Source organism: Pholis gunnellus (assembly GCF_910591455.1).
Source record: "Pholis gunnellus genome assembly, chromosome: 23".
Taxonomy (NCBI): domain Eukaryota; kingdom Metazoa; phylum Chordata; class Actinopteri; order Perciformes; family Pholidae; genus Pholis; species Pholis gunnellus.
Window position 1 is genome coordinate 1,187,882 of NC_136550.1, and position 20,437 is coordinate 1,208,318.

The 20,437-nt window shown below is 39.7% G+C and overlaps 1 protein-coding gene across 3 annotated transcripts; it reads right to left on the reverse strand.

Moving 5' to 3' along the window:
* Positions 1 to 3,220: 3,220 nt before the first annotated feature.
* On the reverse strand, positions 3,221 to 20,436 carry LOC306714293 (NLR family CARD domain-containing protein 3-like). Of its 3 annotated transcripts, XM_079184278.1 has the most exons (11): positions 19,936 to 20,436; positions 11,325 to 11,428; positions 11,146 to 11,250; positions 10,790 to 10,894; positions 8,722 to 8,826; positions 8,251 to 8,327; positions 6,289 to 8,062; positions 5,960 to 6,133; positions 5,610 to 5,783; positions 5,280 to 5,326; positions 3,221 to 5,080 (listed from the first exon to the last, which is right to left on the reverse strand). In XM_079184278.1, exons 2-11 carry the CDS (start codon positions 11,405 to 11,407, stop codon positions 4,557 to 4,559), a joined length of 3,168 nt encoding a protein of 1,055 aa, XP_079040404.1. In that variant the 5' UTR covers positions 11,408 to 11,428; positions 19,936 to 20,436; the 3' UTR covers positions 3,221 to 4,556. The 3 variants fall into 3 exon arrangements, with proteins under 3 accessions (XP_079040404.1, XP_079040406.1, XP_079040405.1); XM_079184280.1 differs by lacking the exon at positions 8,722 to 8,826; XM_079184279.1 differs by lacking the exon at positions 19,936 to 20,436 and having other exon boundaries at positions 11,325 to 11,606.
* Between the last annotated feature and the right edge of the window lies 1 nt (position 20,437).

Sequence of the window (20,437 nt, forward strand, 5' to 3'; positions counted from 1 at the left end):
GGTGTGAAATTAAACTATTAATCTTATTAAATGTGCTATTATTGCTTCAGCTGCAGCAGCAGGTACTTCTACTTCTGTTAGTACTAATATACTAATATACTAATATATATACTAATATACTAATATACTGCTTCGGCTTGTGTTATTACCTCCAGCAGGGTTTGTAATAACAACAGATGCAACATCAATATTTAAAATAATAATTTGACAAAAGGTTACAAAACAGACTTGAAAAGCAATTGAGAGCCAAAGCTAATAAATAAATGATGATAAATGACTCTAATGGCTGAAGTCATAAATAATTCTCCTCCGTTAGAGCTAATTATGGGACGAGTGATTAAATATTAACTTATGTCACTTTATAACTTCTAGTTCATGTCGGCTGTATACAGTATATTTAGTTATTTATTTAGAAATGAATATCAGACAATATATTGTTTTTAAATCGATATACTGACACCGATTTAATATTATCAACGAAGTGAAATAATAATAATCATAATAATAATAAACAACAATAACAAAAGGTTAAAACAATGGGAAGTATGTGTACTGCTTGAGCTTTGACTTAATTCAATTGTTTATTTTGGAAATTATATTACGAGACGCGACGTGTTGATCAGTGCTTCCTGCTGTTCAACACTTTACATTAATTCAATGTTGTGCATCCGATACGCGTCTAAGAGTCTCAGAGTCAGGGCTCTTATTGTGAAACATTGATGAGACGCCCCACCCTTCCTCAGTGAGTGGGGGGGTGAGGGGGTGAGGGGCGACAGCTGGGACCCCCCCCCCCCCCCCCCCCTTAACCATCAGCCAAACCAGTGAACCATTCATCCCAATATGACTGCTGAACAAACCTTTATGTTCCCACATGAACCAACACGGTGAACACTGCAGCATGTTCAGAGCTTCATGAGGCTGTTTCTGTTCTCATTGGAGGTTCAAAGGTTTTTCTTTCATCTTTGTGAATGAAGTCAAAGGAGAAACTGAGAAATAGTTTATTATAAAGAGAAGTAACCAGAGTCTTAATGTCAGTCAAAAGAAACTCACTCACACCTCAACGTTTACTCTCATAAACATGTATTAAAATGTATTATACGTGTATATTTACAGTAAACGACTGTAGTATGGAAGCTATGATCCTGGCAACCAAAAAAAAAGGAATTTAGAAATATTTTGCAAACACAATAATTAGTTTTCACCTGACAGAATGTGTTTTATTCCCCCACATATTTTACAGATTTTTAGAAACGTTGCTGGACTCTGGGAGTCTACGTCTTTGTGAGCTTGTTGCACTACAAATATCAACATTTTTAAGGCTTTCTATGGAAATAAACAGGAGTCTGTGCTTTTCTCTGAATGCATTGAACGGTCGGTTACATTAGCTGATAAAATGACGCTGAAGACCGAGTGTGTTCCAGCTCAGCAGGATGGAGCGGCTCTGTGAACCTTGTTCTGCAGGTATGAAGGCGGGTCCGACTATCAGAGGAGACTCCAGATACACCCCCACCCGACCGGAGCGCCGTCCAAGCGAGGACACATCGACTTTCTTGTTGCCGTGCAAAACGTACCATCATTAGAGCAAAACCAGACACCGAGACTTGTCATCGTGTCCCATCTTAAACTCCTCAATCGTCCCTTTATTGTCGGTCTCTTTGTATTGTGACCCCAACGCTCAAGGGTCCGAACAACCTCCACCTCCCAGTAGCAGCGCTCCTCCAGACCCTGTCCACACAGCACCTGTAGGCAGCGATCAAACCTCTCTGGACGATGGGGGGTAGGGCTGCTGGTCTTCCTCCCAGGTCACCTCTCTGCTCCCTTCAGAGAGAAGGAGGTTCTTGTGGGCCGTGTTGGGGTCCAGAGTGAGCTCGTACTCCGGATCGTTCTTCAGCTCAGAGAGCAGCTTCGCTCCCGAGTCTCCTGGACGGTTGTAGCTCAGGTCCAGCTCCACCAGACGGGAGGTGCTGGTCCGTAGAGCCGACCTCTGTGATCTGGCAACCCGACAACCTGAGAAAGACGCCAGAAACCATCAGACGCTGTGGAACCGGTGTTGGTGGGATGAGACTTTACTTTACGTCTGACGGATTCATCATCTGGGGACCGTGAACGTCTGGACACGTTTTTGTGCCGATCCGTCCTGGAGATGTTGAGAGAGTTCACTGGATAGACGTCAGGGGATCCTCAAAGTCATTAGGATCCAAATCCTCTGGGGACCATGAACGTTTGTCCACGCACTTCGTGTCAGTGTCGATACCTCGGTGTCTCCGGTCTGCAGCGTTCACCGGGTAGTCCGGCACACAGCGGCTCCGCTCCTGAGTCCTTCAGGTCTTTGTTTCGGAGGTCCAGCACAGCACAGCGACGCTGCAAACACATGACGATCTGATAGAATATGATGCATTAATAATACAGAACTAATATTAATCTAAACACATCAGATATAATAGTGACAATAAATACTTTTACTTGAAGTACATTAAGTAGAGAGTACTTTTACTTCAGGTTTTGGAGTATTTTCACGGTGTTATTGGTGCTTTTATTGCAGTTTTATTGCTACAGATTAGAATAAATGTTGCAGCAGCGTCCTTTGTATGCAGTTCAGTTGTGCCGTCACTTTGTGTTTGTTTTCCTCCACTAGATGTCACCACATCATCATCATCTTCTTCTTCATCTTCATCGACATTCTCTTTCCTCTCTGCAGACTCACTGTGACTGAAGTCTGAATTAAAAATGATAAAGAATAATGTGATTATGAATTATTACTTCACTTTAATAAACTTTTGTATGTTTTTTTTTTTTCACAGCTTCCTGTGACACATCCACATCCACATCCACACCTCGTGAGTACATGTTCAGTTTGTATTTATCATCAACCAGCGTTCACACTGTTCACACCACGGAAGGTTTTTGTGTGAATGTGTAAATAAAATGATCTATTAAAGAGATAAACCGGCACTATAAATGTGTTTTAATTTCTCTGAAGCTCTTTCAGCACATTATGAAAGATAATTTATATATATATATATCCCCATTATGTATATATATATATATATATATATATATATATATATATATATATATATATATATATATATATATATATATATATATATATATATAATGTTGAAAGAGGATCTAACGTGCAGTAAGTGAAGCGTTTACATCAACATTCAGGAAACACTTTGATTTTTATTGATCGATTTATTGAGAAACAAATAAATATCAATCAAACTGTTTTAATTCAAAATGGCGTTTTTCTGTGTTTGTGCATCAACGCTTCACATGAAACGTGAAAACCAAAACATGAAGATGAATATTTGACATTTGTGTTCATTAACACGTAAAATCTGGATTAAATATTTTATCATCAAATCTGAGGAGGTGAAACATGATTACATTGTTTTATACCGTCGATAAAGTAAACACTTCAAATGCAGATAAACACGGATAAAAAGTGAAACACGATCTCCTACAAAGGTTATACCAACTCTTTATAACAAATCTTTATAACGACACAAACCTCCAGCGTAACACACACAGATTCAATATTACACAAAGTCAACTGTTGAGATCTGATTCTCGTTCTATGACTTAAAACATGTAGATTATTATTCACACAGCGAAACAAACGAATGAACTGAGAGCTTAAGGAAGTGCAATCTAACAGTTTATAGAGATTACATGTTTTTATTTTCAATGCACACATTTTAATGTTGTAGCTTATTTAATGCTTTTATGCTGCGCTATATTTTTTGTACGAAGTATAAAACGTGTTTGAAGGAGATTAAAGAAGACAATCGGCTGAACAACTCCTCAAACTATTGCAATAAAAATAAAAGTTATTTATAACCCCAACGTGCTAAATGCTATTTTATCAAACCCGTAAAACTTAAAGTTGGTCAAACGTAACCATTTAAAAGTGATTTTGTCAAATCTTACAGAGTAAAGCACATAAAGCAGATAACCCTAACCCTAACCCTAACCCTGAACAATACCAGAGACGCATTATGATTTTTTTTCAGTCTGCACAATTAATCGAATTTGAACGCTTCCTGAATCAGCCAACCACCAGGGGGCGAACGAGATGAGAGCTGTCATGCGCGCACCCTGTAGAAGTAGAAGAGTAGAAGAAGTAGTAGAGCAGAGAGACGGGAGCTTGAAGGACGAGTACTTGTGCTTAATTTATTTACACGCCGGCATGTCATGTCTGTCACTACATGGTCGCGCGTTTTCAATTCCACTGCTCTCTGTATCGCGCACGGCGGTGTTCCGCCCCGATCCGCGCGCACGATGCAACAGTCGCTCACCTGCGAGTAGCACGCACGTAGCACCCCCCCCCCCCCCATAATCGTGCGGCCCTAGGTCAAACGATATGTTCAGTGATGTGGCCCTCACAGGAAAAAGTTTGGGGACCCCTGGTTTAAACACTTACATTTACACACAGTTGCAAACTGCTTTAACTCCCTGTTGGACAAACGCGTCTTACATCAAGCTTGTGTGATGATTCCAAACATCCACAAAAAAATCTACACCTTCGGTTGCTGATTGAGCTACGTCAGCTAACAAAATAATGCAGAGGAATGAGGGTGAAGCTCAACAGCAGGATAGAGGGGCTCTTTGAACGCCTTGTGGAAGGTATGGAGGCGGATCGGACTGTCGGAGGAAACTCTGTAGAAGGACAGAGTGCCAGCCGCCCAATCCAGATACACCCCCACCCGACTGGAGCGTGAGTACTGGGATAATACACAGATACGCTCGTTGTTGTGCCAAACAAAACAACCACCATCAGAGCAACTCATGGACCAAGACTTGTCGTTGCGTCCCAGCTTGCAATCATTCACATCCCCTTTCCTGCCAATGGTTCTGTACGTTAACCCAATGTTGAAGGGCTCCATCATCTCCACCTCCCAGTAGCAGCGCTCCTCCAGACCCTGTTCACACAGCACCTGTAGGCAGCGATCAAACCTCTCTGGATGATGGGGGTAGGGCTGCTGGTCTTCCACCCAGGTCACCTTTCTGTTCCCTTCAGAGAGAAGGAGGTTCTTGTGGGCCGTGTTGGGGTCCAGAGTGGGCTCACAGGCATCTGGAGGTAAGAAAACACTTTATTTTAGAACCAAAATATTTGATGAATAAGCTGGGCTGCACTACAGTCAGCAAGTTACAAAGATATCCATCAGACACAAGGCCTTTCCTCCGAAAGAATTCATTGAAATTACTATCTGCAAATGAATCACTGTGGTAACAACATTCAGCAATTGTCCAGGATTTCTACTGATTCTTACATTTCTTGAACCCCGGTTTCATCCGGTGACTTCCGCCATGAGCAAGACTGAAGAGAAATGACAATCAGACAAAGAACAACCATTTAACTGATGTTGGTCTCAGAACCTTTGCTATCAGATGTGTTCATTGTGAATCTTTATTATTTGCATGTTGTTGTTGTTGCTATCAGCTACAGCATGTGATGACATTGTGGTAGAATTCTGTCCGATCAGAAGGTACCCTTGAGTTGGCAGTAAACTCCATCTCACTCTAGATAGTTTGTAAAGGTACTCCAGCAGTACTTCTCTCTCAGTTCAGTAGAAAAGTCAAAAATCTAGCATGATACTTACTTGAGTCTGCTGAGCTTGTATTCCGGATCGTTCCTCAGCTCAGAGAGCAGCTTCACTCCTGATTCTCCTGGATGGTTGTAGCTCAGGTCCAGCTCCATCAGTTGGGAGGTCTTTGAACGTAGAATCGAGGCCAGAGAACCACAGCCAACCTCTGTGATCTGACAACCTGACAAGCTGAGGAAACAATGTTTGGTTTATTAGCATGCAGGTTCTAGAAGTGAGTTTCTTGCATCCCTGAATGAATGTCCAGAAGGTAAGCTTAACATAATGAGCCGGAAGCATTGTGTCCCAGCTCAGACTGACGAAGCAGCAGTGCAAAGAATGAACTCTGCTGCAGAAACCATGCATACCTCAGCGTTTTGAGTCTGCAGCATTGACTCGACAGTCCATCACAGAGGAGCTTTACTCCTGAATCTTTCAGGTCATTGTTGCTCAGATCCAGATCTCTCAGCGGTAAGTAGGGGAACTTCAGGCCAAAGGCCAGATGCTTAATCCACTCTTCATTCACTTTGCAGTCTGCTAGTCTAGGGGTGGATGATAGGGTTATTATATGAAAAAGAAAAAGGTGAAACTGTGTAAAGATATACATAAAATAAGACAAGACTACAGTACACTACTCGGGAGTGAAAGAACCAATGCAACCAGATTATGTGACATATTACAGAGAAGGTAAACTTACATGGCCTTCCTGCTGCTCCTCACAGCTGGTATCAGCCTCCTTCTGCCTTCCTCCGATGTGTTGAAACTCTTCAAGTCCAACACATCCAGATCGTTCTTTGATACCTGCAGCATGTAGGCCAGCGCAGAGCAGTGCAGAGGAGTCAGCTCTGTTTTTAAACGATCGGGCGATATGAGATATTCTTGTATCTCATCTTTGACTTTGTGGTCTCTCATCTCGACCATATTCTGGAAGAGGTTGATGCAGCTGTCTGGAGAGAGAGCCTTTCTTCGGATGGCTTTGAGGTGAGTCAAGATTCTCTTTTCGGTGTCTTGGCTTGAGTCCGGCGGCGTCAGCAGGCCCTGAAGGACTCTTCGGTTTGGTTCGACCATGAGGCCAAGAAGGAATCGCAAGAAGAAGTCCAGATGGCCGTTCTTATCCTCCAACACTTTGTCAACCGTCATCTTTAGAAGATCAAGTAAAGTATGTTCTTTGTCCTTCAGATCGAGGAAGTTGCCGATCTCTTTTGTATTCTTGTTGGTGAAACACTCAAAGACAAAAAGAGCTGCAAAGAACTCCTGTATGGTCAGGTGCACAAAGAAGAAGACCTTTTTCTGGGAAAAGACTTGTTCTTCCGGAAGAACGGTGGTGCAAAATCCAGAGCAGACGGTTGCTTCTTTTATGTCAATGCCACATTCTTCCAGGTCTTCATCATAGAACATGAGGTTGTTCCTCAGCAGCTGAACAAATGCAAGCTTACCGAGTTTCAGAAGGAATTCCTTGTGTGTCTTCAGAAGTCTCTCTTCGTTTTTCTCTGTCTTCTGGTCATATTTTCTGCTTCTGAGTTTTGTCTGGGTAAACAGGAAGTGCGCCATCATCTCTGTCAGAGTTTGAGGAGTTTCAGCTTTCTCGTCTCCCCCAAAGATCTCCTGAAACAATACGGCAGCAATCCAGCAGAAGATCGGGATCTGGCACATGATGTCGAGACTCTGCGAGGAGCGAATGTGCGAAATGATCCTGTCAGCTAGACCCAAGTCCTGAAGAAACTTCGTCCTGAAGTATTCTTCTTTTTGTGGGTTACTGAACCCTCTTATCTCCGTCACCATGTCGACAAACTCTGCAGGGATCTGATTGGCTGCTGCTGGACGGGACGTTATCCAGAGTTTAGCATGACGAAGAAGGTTCCCCTGGATGAGGTTTGCTAGGAGGTTACCCACTGATGTTACTTCACTGACAGATGTTACCCGCTGGTTTTTGAAGTCCAGCTGAAGTCTGCTTTCATCCAGACCGTCCAGGATCACGATAACTTTGGCTTTGACGAAATCTTCTGAGTCTTTGAGATCGTGGACTGCAGGGTGAAGTTCAGTCAGGAGCTGGTGCAAGCTTTTGTCATCTTTACTCAAATTCAGGTCTCGGAAAGCGAGATTGAAAATGAAGTCAACGTCCTGGTTTTCTCTCCCCTCGGCCCAATCAAGGATGAATTTCTGCACAGAAAACGACTTTCCAATTCCTGCAACACCCTTCGTCAGGACTGTTCTGATTGGTGTCTTTTGGCCTGGCAAAGGTTTCAAGATGTTACTGAGATCGACTGAATGTTCATAAGATTGTGGTTGTTTGGTGTGTCTGAACGATTGTTCCTCATGTTTCCCTTCACTCTCTGCGGTGGTGATGAAGAGTGTTGTGTAGATGCTGTTCATGGAGTTCTCTTGGTCACCGTTACCTTCAAATGTCAAGGTAAATTTCCTCTCCATTGCTTCTTTAAGATTCTTCTTTGCTTTCAAAAAATGGCTGCATCCTGAAACAATCAAAATGAATGGTAGCAAAGTCCAAAGTTCCAACAATAAATGATTACTGTCAAATATGTTTAGCTAGGTCCTGCAAACGCACAAGCAAACATTTGACCTCCGACACTGTTGATGCAAGTATTAATGTACTACTAGCATTAGTTGGAGTAACACAAAAAGTACAGATAACTAATCTTACCAGGGTCTTCCTCAGTATCTCTCTGGTATTCAGGATCTTTTCTGAGTTTCTTTCTGTACGGTTCCCCAGTCCGCTGGCTGAAGGGTGATCAAAAATACCAACATTAGTCCGTCAGTTGTGTGTCAGTTGTCGGTTTTGGGGCCACAGTTTGGTACACTTTCAGTTTCAGGATATTTTTTTCCATTTATTTCAAAAAGAATACTTTCCTTGACAATTAAAGCGTTTATTCATACAGGACAGTAAATAATTACGACTCAGTCATTCATAATTCCTGGACGACTATAGCACGTGTTCATTCGTACTTGGTAGTAGATCATTCCTGAAGACTACAGCATGTGTGGTGATTGTTGTTTTGTGTTGTAATATATGACATGTGTGTCAAAGTGCTTAGCAGAACGAATCTTTGATGAACCATAATGTGCTTTTAGATGCGTGATATTTAGTTTGCGGAATACTATTCAGTAAACTTACCTTTGTCTCTTTTTAACACCAAACCTGAGCGGCTCGTACATGGATGCATCATCCTTCATAGAGACACGTTTGGGACCCGAGGACTCAGCTTCACTCGTCTGTGAACTATTAAGAGAAGAGAGTGAATAAATATATATATTATATATATATATATATAGCAGTGGTGGGCCGTCGGGGCCAGCTAAGCCTTCTCTGCTGGCCTAAACGGAATCACAAAATTATAGCTATTTTATAATTTAATAATTTTTCACAAATGTATTCTTTATTTTTTTCCCATTATCTTATTTTCTCATTGCACAGCTACTGTCTTCCTCAGTTGCTCTGCTTCCAGCTTGTTTTGAGGAGAGCTTTTATCCAATCAGATTCAGCCCCTATGTCTCTATGTAAGGAGAGAGGCCTGATGCCCTCTAGGTAGACTTTGCAGTTTAAGTAAATGGGGACGATATTGTTGATTATCATAGTCTTCAACCAATCACATCTTTAGTTTGACATGTTGGGCGTATTCTTTGACGTGCCACTAACGTGCGCCGTGATTGGTCAGTGGGCTAGCGTGACTTTTGTCAAACAGAAAGCTAGCTAGCAGATCTCAGTGTTTACTAAGAGTGCATGTTGAAACATATGTAAGAGAAGTTATGAAATTTTTCGCGTTTTGCTTGGTGTAGATTCTTTCTTTTTTTTACCTAGTTGTGTTTTTTTTAACACTCAATGGCTGAAGGAGGAGAAACGGATTTCTGGAGGACATTTACAGAAAAACTGGACATCGTATCAAAGGGTCGGTCAACCCCACAGCTAGCAGCCCTGCTAGCTGTGGGGTTGTAAGTGAACTGCTTTTGAGTTTTTACATCTGCAGCAGCGTTTATACTGCGTTCATTTGTCTATCGTGTTGTCTTTATGAATAATATGAATGGCTCGTGCTCTAGCGCTGCAGTGTTGCTGCATTGATTTGTTGATTTGTTGTCATATAAATACATGTGACTGGTTCTTGTGAGTTTGTTCTTGTCATTGTATTACTTACATTGATTTGGACGATATGCATTGTCCGTTAATTACGAAGCATGCCGTCATGCGCGGGGTTATTGTCCAGACAATTAATTCCGTTCGGGCTGTTGTTTCCCCGCTAAGCTAGTTTAGCTTTGCCTCCCTGAAAACACGTGCGATGCCGCAGCCTCAGCTGTTTTTTGTTATTGTTTTGGGTTCAGAGGTCACAGTCCGTTGTCTGTTACGTGAGCGCAGTCCACCGAGAACATTATATTTCCCACAATTTAAGCTTCTGCATTTTCCAAATGCACTAGTATTATTCAAACGTATTGTTTGGTTCGTAAGCCTCGTACCGAACGGTTTAATACTAATACGTGTATTGTTGCACCCCGAGAAACAAATAACCGTAGCTGTGGCGTCATTATGAGCTTATTAGGAGATGGCTCCAGTGTAGTAGGACAGCACAGAAGGCCCAGGTATAAAATGCACGGCCCACCACTGATACACGTATATATACATTTGTTTATATCTATATATCTATACATAGATGTATACAGTATATCTACGTATATATACATACAATCCACTTACTGGTTTGTTCCACACACAGTAAGATACAAGTTTTGACAAAATGCTAGTCGAGTGGAAAAAGTAATAAATATACATTTATTTAAGTAATAATCCTCAAACTAAACTAAACAACCAATCAATCAAAACAAATAAGCAGCCGTGTCAGCCAAGGAAGTCACAGCCAGAGAATAGGAGAGCCTTTATAGCTGGGACCAACATCCTGAAAGACAGACTGACAGCAAACAGGACGCAGACCCCGATAGGGAGGGGTCGTCACAGTACATGTATGTTTATATACATATAAACACATATATATGTTTACATATGCATACATATGTATATATACATGTATACATATATACATACACAAACCACATACTGTATTATTCTACACAGTAAGATACGAGTTTAAACAAAATGCTAAAAAAACTTCTTACAGCGTGTTTATCTTGTTCACAGCTGCTCATCTCTGATTGGCTATCACATAATATTGTTTAGAAAATACATTTAATAAAGTTACCTTTGTCTCTTATTAACACCAAACCCGAGCGGCTCGTACATGGATGCATCATCCTTCATAGAGACACGTTTGGGACCCGAGGACTCAGCTTCACTCGTCTGTGAACTATTAAGAGAAGAGAGTCTCGATATATATATTAATATATACATACGTACATATGTAAATATACGTATATATACATGTATATATTTATATGTATATACACAAACCACATACTGTATTATTCTACACAGTAAGATACAAGTTTAAACAAAACTTTAAAAAACTTCTTACAGCGTGTTTATCTTGTTCACAGCTGCTCATCTCTGATTGGCTATCACATAATATTGTTTAGAAAATACATTGAATAAAATTACCTTTGTCTCTTTTTAACACCAAACCCGACCGGCTCGTACATGGATGCATCATCCTTCATAGAGACACGTTTGGGAGCCGAGGACTCAGCTTCACTCGTCTGTGAACTATTAAGAGAAGAGAGTGAATAAATAAATACATAAATATTAATAAGTATATTTTAAGAGATATAATATATTACCTGATCCGCTCACTGCTGGGCTGTTCAGACAGGGAGGAGGGTGAAGAGCAGGATTGCCTCCTCGTCTTCCTCTTCTCGGCCATTTTCTTCCTTTGTAGCTGAAACTTTAATTTTAATTAATGTAATAAGTTCCACCTGTTTATTGTTCATTCTAGATCATTTTAGGCTCAGATGATGACGGAGTCACATTTTTACATTTTAATTACTTTTATCCAAAGAAACTTCAAATTAAATAATGAAATACATTGAAACCCTGAGAGAGGAAGAGCTAAATATAATGTAATAATTAGATATTGCATAATAATATAGTTCTATTGTAATACGATGCAATATTTAACAGAGCAGTTTGTGAGATTATAAAATGTGTTTTTATTTAAAATATGAAAAGTACGTAATAAATACATGTAGTGGAGTAAAAAGTTCAATATTTCTGAGATGTAGTGGAGTGGAAGTATAAAGTAGATTAAAATGGAAATACTCAAAGTACCTCAAAGTATTTAAGAACAGTACTTGAGTGAATTTACTTTGTTACTACTTTGGTCCTCATATCGTCAAATATTGTCAGATTAAAATCAAATAAGATGCAACTTTATTAATCCTTTTTTTACCAAAGTTTGTTACAGCAGAAGAATGTGAAAAAAACAATAGAATAACAATATAAACATAATGAACAACAGAGTAATAAGTATTTGTTGTATAAGCAGTAATACAGAACAGTAATAACACTGAGATACATTTAGTTAAAAAGCCAGAGTGTAATATGATATAGTGTAATTATCATAATATATTTGATTGTGTAATAATGTAATAATGTGATACAGTTGAAATGAGCCTTTCCTTCACTTCCTTGTTCGTGTTATTAAAGATGAATATTTGTCAATCGGCCGCTAGAACAGAGAGTCAGCCTGAAGCTTCTTCTTCCTGTTCAGACACAACTTCAGCTGCACGAGTTCAGACTGGTTTTCACTGTCACAACTCCTCTGTTGTTGTGAGCTATAAACGGACTGCGCATGTGTGGAACAGAGATGTTTACAGATAAAACACAGAATGTAAAAGAGGATATTTTACATTCTGTGTGAACTAAGAATAAACACGCAGAGTCCGTTTATAGCTCACAACTCCGCTGTTGTTGTGAGCTATAAACGGACTGCGCATGTGTGGAACAGAGATGTTTACAGATAAAACACTGAACATGTAAGAGGATATTTTACATTCTAAGAATAAACACGCAGAGTCCGTTTATTGGCTTCGTCCTTTTGATGACGTCATTTAAAGTCGTTCGGGATTAAAACATTGAGCAGATAAACACAAAGTCAACATTGGTGCAGGGCCGAGATCCTTTTTGCGGCACTGGCACCCAGTGGCAGGTGTCGGAACTGTGTCAGTCAGGTGCCACAGCTGTGGCAGTCGAGCGGCACTGAGCGGCACTGTTCGGCACCTGAGTGGCACTGTTCGGCAGCTGCCGAGCTGAGTGGGCGGAGCCACATTTCTAGAGAACACACATTGTTGTTACGACAGGTCAGCTGCCATAAATCAGTTTTATGATTTTAGTTGAGTCACCGGAGCCATCCGTTCTCTGTATACATCCTGTGAGTAACCATGTTGTACTTTTTTGTTTGTTATTCATTTTATTTAAGTATGATTTTGCTGGTTTTGCAACAAAAGGAAACATAATACACTCCTTCCAAATTATTACTTTTATAGTCATTTACAACAATCGGCAAAAATAATGAAACTAAATCATCCGTTTTATTATCATTTAAAAGTATATATATAAAAACGTTTTTAAATGAAAACCCATAAAATCTCCAATCCAAAAATACATGTCTGAAAATATCTGAAATGTCTGAAAACAAGCTGCCAGTGACAATAGTTGTCACAGGAGTTCCGCCAGCAGTCAGAGGGGTGTCGGAGGGTGCCAGAGAGTGCCGCCAGCAGTCAGAGAGTGCCGGAGGGTGCCAGAGAGTGCCGGAGGGTGCCGCGAGCAGTCAGAGGGTGCCAGAGAGTGCCAGAGAGTGCCAGAGAGTGCCGGAGGGTGCCAGAGAGTGCCAGAGAGTGCCGCGAGCAGTCAGAGGGTGTCGGAGGGCAGAGGGGTGTGCCCCCCCTGGTCCGTGTATGTTTTGATAGTCTGTTTTATGGTTTATTTGTTTTTCTTTTCAAGAGCGACGCAAAGTCAGACAGGTAGTTCGGAAGTAAGAATATGTCAAAAAAGGTAATAGAATGACCATATACAAGAAAATGGTTCGTCTATGATGCAAGCACATACCAGGATAACATTAGGAGACAAATAAATAAATATAAATGAATAAATGTGGGCTGATGGGAGTGTGTTAGCAACAATAGTTGACTACATGCGATTTAATATTAATTTATCCATGTACACAGCAAGAATGAAGTTTTCGATTAATCTGTGGATTGTTTGATGCAATACAGTTTTTAATATAGTTTAATCAAGGTCATTTTTGTGTGTGCAGAGCTGTTGCTATTTATTCTTCCACCGTATTGCTTTGCTGCTTGAGTGAACGCAGAGCATAGCCTGTAATAGCCTGAATAAGAGTGTTTACCATTTCTACCACTAGATGGCAGTATACGTGTATTTCAACCATAGATTTGTCATATTTACTTGTGTCTTTGTTAATTGTCTAGGTTATTGATACAGATGGATTTAATGCTGATTATTTCATCTGATATTTGATGTTGATGGTTAATTTGCAACCTAGTTGTATAAATCATGTATTTACTTGTTATTTGTATGTAATAGAAAAGTGAGCATGTGTTCATGAAGCAATACATAATGACAATTGGAAAATAAAGAGACGTTTGGTTCATTCTTTTCAAACACTTCGCCTAATTTACCTACTTCATTGATTTAATTGTCACACTTAAATCCTGAATTGACCGGTGAAACAGAAGAAGTTAAAATGCCAAGATGAGAAGATATAATGTTGGTCAAATACTGTGGTCCAAATTAAATTACTTCAGTTATATTGCCATCGAGATATAGAAAGTTTGATTCTAGAATATTCGAAAAATTCCTAATCTCACAAGACAAGAGCAAAAACAAGATTAAGTTGTTCTCCTTTCTTCATTGCTACCATGTTAACTGTCTTGTGACCCCTTAGATTAATCTCTGGAGCTGTAGGCGGATGGAGACCGTCAGAAGTGTTACTATTTTGAAAATGTATCACTGATTGTGGTCATTTTAGTTCCACCTTGAATCCAGGTTTTAGGTCAGCTTCTCGAAAGCACAAAGGGCCTACAGAATTAGAATAATTATATTTCAAAGAGAAAACTATTGTTAAACGTCCAATTGTCATTATAGGGGATCCCTAGTTACTTGGCCAGAGAGGGATGCCCAAAAAAGCTGTCCACAGACCTTTTGCCGGATGCATCAGTGGCTGCAGACTGGTATGAGGAAGAGGTGGGCTAACTGACCCAAGTGTCACACTTTGGCAGCAACCCCTTTCACAGTGAAAAGGACCAGGAAGCTGCAGAGAGAGAATTTGCTCTGCAGTGCCCAGATGCGGTGTACTGCTGGCTGGACAATGCTGTCAATAATCTGCCACAACCTTTTAGAGATGGACTCAAATGTCTGATTGATATTATAAGAAAACATTGTCAGCACTGATGTGTTTTTTTAATTGTCTCTTGCCTCACCATCTACTTGTTAATTGGTCAAATATATATATAATGTGGAATGAACAGTTAGCGGTATTGTTACACAAGAGACAACAGTATTAACAGTGGTATGAATAATCAAGCTATATAATTCACCTCATTCTAGTAATGGCTTCTTAGTTCTTCTTATATGTGCTGTTGGTAAGTGTAGGATTATTGGTTCAATTGACAAATGTCTTGTCTGGTGTTTATGTTGCAGATGGGATGGAGTTGTGTTTTTTTACATTTTGGGGATAGAAAGGGAAGTATATATATATACTATATATATATATATATATATATATATATAGTATATATCTGTCACGCCATTACGTTTGAATATAGTGTGTTCATTTGACTAAGTTTTATTTTAAAGAAGATAATGAACATGAATTTCATTTTTATATGTTTGAGTCTTAAATAATAGGTCATATAGTCAACTCCTACAACAGTGTTCACACACAAGCACTGTGCTAAATCATTCTTTAGACCAAATTGCCTACATAATGATGTGATTTTGTGAGAGGTGCTAAGACGCTGACAGCAGAGTTACAACAGAACAGGTTAGAGGTTGATGATGATGGTGCAGTGATGATATAGTAATGAAGGTCAAAATGGGAAGCACAAGTGGTGCTATGACTAGGTGCTAACTGAGGCAAGGTCCACTGAAGGCTGTTTACCTATAGAGTGCAGTGATGAGATTAACGTGTTATACATTTACAATATTAGCAATTTCCTGCCACGTTTTTAATATTTTGTAATACTATATTGAACGTAATTTTCTTTTCTTTCTCGGAACTCAATCACGCTGCAAGCAATCGGTCCATTTTGTAGTCTCAGATGGCTTAAGTGTTGCTGAAAGAGCACCCTTCTAACGTGCATTTAGCTTGTTAATATAGCTGTATAGTAGTAGTGTGATGCCAATAACATAACGAAAATAACAATGTGGCCTTCTGTATATGTGGCTAGAAATATATTTAAATATATATTTATATATCTCTTTTTAATTTATGCCTGTTGAAGTATAGATGTGACCAGGCGATGTGAGGAGAGCGGGTGAATTCACTCAGAGACACAGTCCTAGTATAAGGTCAAAATGATGCTTTTTATTTTCAAATTAAGACAAAAAATTGGGGCTAAATGAAAAAAATGTAAAGTCTTACAAAAGGAAATAGAATTGGATTGTCAGTAACAATAAAAGCAAATAATAATAAGCAATGTCAACAGTTGTTTCAATTAAGGAGGCTACTGCAGGCTACATTTAGAGACAGACTATTTGTGGTGTGGTTATTTGATGAGTGTGAAATTAATGAATGTTTGTGTGAATAAAGTAAGGTTTAAGGAAATGTTTGAACTCACAGTACTGCGATACTCTCCTGGTGCAGTTGTTTAAATAGAGGTGCTATGGAAGTGGTGTGTGTTAAATGAAGATGTTATGGATTTGAATGACAACAATGAACAAAATACAGACACAGCAAAGACACAAACAAGTTGCGTGATGAAGGGCAAAGTCATCTCGGGACAATGCAATTGATATAAATCAAAACATTTTCAAGGTTAATGATAAATAAATGAAGAACTGTGTTTCTATGGCTAACTGTATGCCTATGCTCAGTTTGCCTTAAGAATCCAGCATTCTCTGTAAAGTGTGAACTTTTCATCTTTTAGAGAAAAGTAAATCCTGAAAGTAATGTCACAATTTATTCTCTTTCTGTTAATTTCAAGTGGAGCAGATAAAAAAACCCAGCAGCATTGCAGCCCAAGACCCGACAGACCAACAGGTAATTATTGTGCAAGTCTGATATAGCATGTCTGAACACATCATTACACAGTTAAACAAAAGGGTTTATCATTTTCCACCCGAATTGGATGGTGAATTCCAAATTGGGGTTCCACTACATTATTCACACTCCAGTGAAATCCTGCTTATGATCCCCCGCCACCATTACAAAAAAGTTTGGTTATTGTCTCCTATAACACCGACCCGATCCAACGTTTGTTTGGTTTGACACAACATACATGGTGCTCAAGGACCTCCAGTCTGGTACACAAGCAATATGTGCACATCACTTTTAGACGTTTGGAAAAAGTATTACTGTGCTGATGTAGCATTACGATGTATCACTTCTTTCTTGTTGAAATTAAATGTGCTATTTAGTTATTGTTTCATATTTTATAGTCAAAGTGACTTCAAAAATTAAATATACTTCAAATGAATGGTGTTTTTTATAATGCTCCTTTTCTTCAAATGCAGAACAATGGCAAATTAAGACGACTGGAACACACTTTGTGGGCAGCCAAGTGGTGCCAGACCAAGGTGTTCAAGGGAACAGTCACTTTGCCAGAAGTGACAAATATCGACAAACAAAACCAGCTGAAAGCGCTAGACGACCGTGCAAATATGGATGAAGACGAAGACTCACCACAAAGTGTCTTCGTCTTTGAATTCCAGTATCAGAGCGATTATGACATGTTTTGTGAGGAGTTCATGGACAAGGGCTACATGGCGCATTTAAGGAGTGCGATTAGTTTTCAGTGAAGAAGGGACAAATGTTTGGGTCGCCTAACATAGTCTTGTTCATTTGTTGATAAATTCTCATGTTGTTTTTATATGTTTAATTGGAGTGGATTTCATTTTTTTACTTGTTCAGTTTTATTTTGATTGTAATTAAGATATATAAAAATGTCCTGACAGTCTCTGCGTCTGGTTCTATTCCTTGTGTGTTCCCACCCATGACAACTGCAGCTTTATTGATTCAGCAAATACTAATGCTTTCATGTGTAACAGAATTTTGACTATTATTGAATTGTTCACCATCACATTAATTACATCTAACAAGTTTCAACAGCACTTTTCATCGAAAACAGAACAAAACAGAACCTAAATCGAGCAAAACCGAACCGCACACTCTGACTACTGTCGGCACCCTTCTGACTGCTCGTGGCACTCTCTGGCACTCTCTGGCACTCTCTGACTGCTCGTGGCACTCTCTGGCACCCTCCGGCACTCTCTGACTGCTCGTGGCACTCTCTGGCACTCTCTGGCACTCTCCGGCACTCTCTGACTGCTCGTGGCACTCTCTGGCACCCTCCGACACAGAACAACTTAATCTTGTTTTTGCTCTTGTCTTGTGAGATTAGGAATTTTTTCAATATTCTAGAATCAAAATCAATGGCAATAAAACTGAAGTACTTTAATTTGGACCACAGTATTTGACCAACATTATATCTTCTCATCTTGGCGTTTTAACTTCTTCTGTTTCACTCGTCAATTCAGGATTTAAGTGTGACAATTAAATCAATGAAGTAGGTAAATTAGGCGAAGTGTTTGAAAAGAATGAACCAAACGTCTCTTTATTTTCCAATTGTCATTATGTATTGCTTCATGAACACATGCTCACTTTTCTATTACATACAAATAACAAGTAAATACATGATTTATACAACTAGGTTGCAAATTAACCATCAACATCAAATATCAGATGAAATAATCAGCATTAAATCCATCTGTATCAATAACCTAGACAATTAACAAAGACACAAGTAAATATGACAAATCTATGGTTGAAATACACGTATACTGCCATCTAGTGGTAGAAATGGTAAACACTCTTATTCAGGCTATTACAGGCTATGCTCTGCGTTCACTCAAGCAGCAAAGCAATACGGTGGAAGAATAAATAGCAACAGCTCTGCACACACAAAAATGACCTTGATTAAACTATATTAAAAACTGTATTGCATCAAACAATCCACAGATTAATCGAAAACTTCATTCTTGCTGTGTACATGGATAAATTAATATTAAATCGCATGTAGTCAACTATTGTTGCTAACACACTCCCATCAGCCCACATTTATTCATTTATATTTATTTATTTGTCTCCTAATGTTATCCTGGTATGTGCTTGCATCATAGACGAACCATTTTCTTGTATATGGTCATTCTATTACCTTTTTTGACATATTCTTACTTCCGAACTACCTGTCTGACTTTGCGTCGCTCTTGAAAAGAAAAACAAATAAACCATAAAACAGACTATCAAAACATACACGGACCAGGGGGGGCACACCCCTCTGCCCTCCGACACCCTCTGACTGCTCGCGGCACTCTCTGGCACTCTCTGGCACCCTCCGGCACTCTCTGGCACCCTCTGACTGCTCGCGGCACTCTCTGGCACTCTCTGGCACCCTCCGGCACTCTCTGGCACCCTCCGACACCCCTCTGACTGCTGGCGGAACTCCTGTGACAACTATTGTCACTGGCAGCTTGTTTTCAGACATTTCAGATATTTTCAGACATGTATTTTTGGATTGGAGATTTTATGGGTTTTCATTTAAAAACGTTTTTATATATATACTTTTAAATGATAATAAAACGGATGATTTAGTTTCATTATTTTTGCCGATTGTTGTAAATGACTATAAAAGTAATAATTTGGAAGGAGTGTATTATGTTTCCTTTTGTTGCAAAACCAGCAAAATCATACTTAAATAAAATGAATAACAAACAAAAAAGTACAACGTGGTTACTCACAGGATGTATACAGAGAACGGGCGGCTCCGGTGAATCAACTAAAATCATAAAACTGATTTATGGCAGCTGAACTGTCGTAACAACAATGTGTGTTCTCTAGAAATGTGACTCCGCCCACTCTGCTCGGCAGCTGCCGAACAGTGCCGCTCAGGTGCCGAACAGTGCCGCTCAGTGCCGCTCGACTGCCACAGTTGTGGCACCTGCCTCTGGGTGCCAGTGCCGCAAAAAGGATCTCGCTGTCTCTCCAACATTGAGGTTGTTGTTGTTTTTACTGCGCACTCAGGAAACGACGCATCGTCTGTGCGCTAACTACACTAACACTAACTACACTAACACTAACTACACTAACACTAACTACACTAACACTAACTACACACCATGACTAAGAACACGAGCATCAGCTGCTGTGATACTCACTGTTGATGTTTGTCTCTTCAGAAGACTCTAAAGTCTTTAAATAACCTTAAATAACCAGAGTCCTCACATCGGATCAGGTTACAGTCCTCGTGGAGCAGCAAAATGGAGAACCAGAACATTTAGACCTTTACTTTCGGTTTCGATGCCCCTCCCCCTTCAAAATAAAGTCCATGAGAGGGAAACAGCAGGCTGACTTATTATTATTATAATTATAAAGTTTAATAGAGAAGCTACAACAACTAGTTAATTTATGATAACCAGTTGATTCCGTCCGTCTAACATATGAAACATATTAAATAATAATAATATAAGTAGCTCTTACATGCAGCACACCGTGATCATGTTCTCATAACTTTAAAGATAAAATGATGTTTGTGTTGATTCCTCAGTGATGTGTGGACCATGAATCCACATGAAGAAGGTCTCTGCTCCTCTTCACCAGTTCTCCTCACTGAGTTAGTTAGTTAGTGAGAGGACTCAGAGACCTGGCTCAGAGCACCAT

Excerpts from the sequence above, each read along its gene's own strand:
- LOC306714293 (XM_079184278.1), bottom strand. The coding sequence starts at position 11,407 with ATGGCCGAGAAGAGGAAGACGAGGAGGCAATCCTGCTCTTCACCCTCC. Across the intron at positions 8,063-8,250 it reads AGATACTGAGGAAGACCCTG|GATGCAGCCATTTTTTGAAA; the intron begins GTAAGATTAGTT and ends TGATTGTTTCAG. Across the intron at positions 6,134-6,288 it reads AGGAGCAGCAGGAAGGCCAT|ACTAGCAGACTGCAAAGTGA; the intron begins GTAAGTTTACCT and ends ATCCACCCCTAG.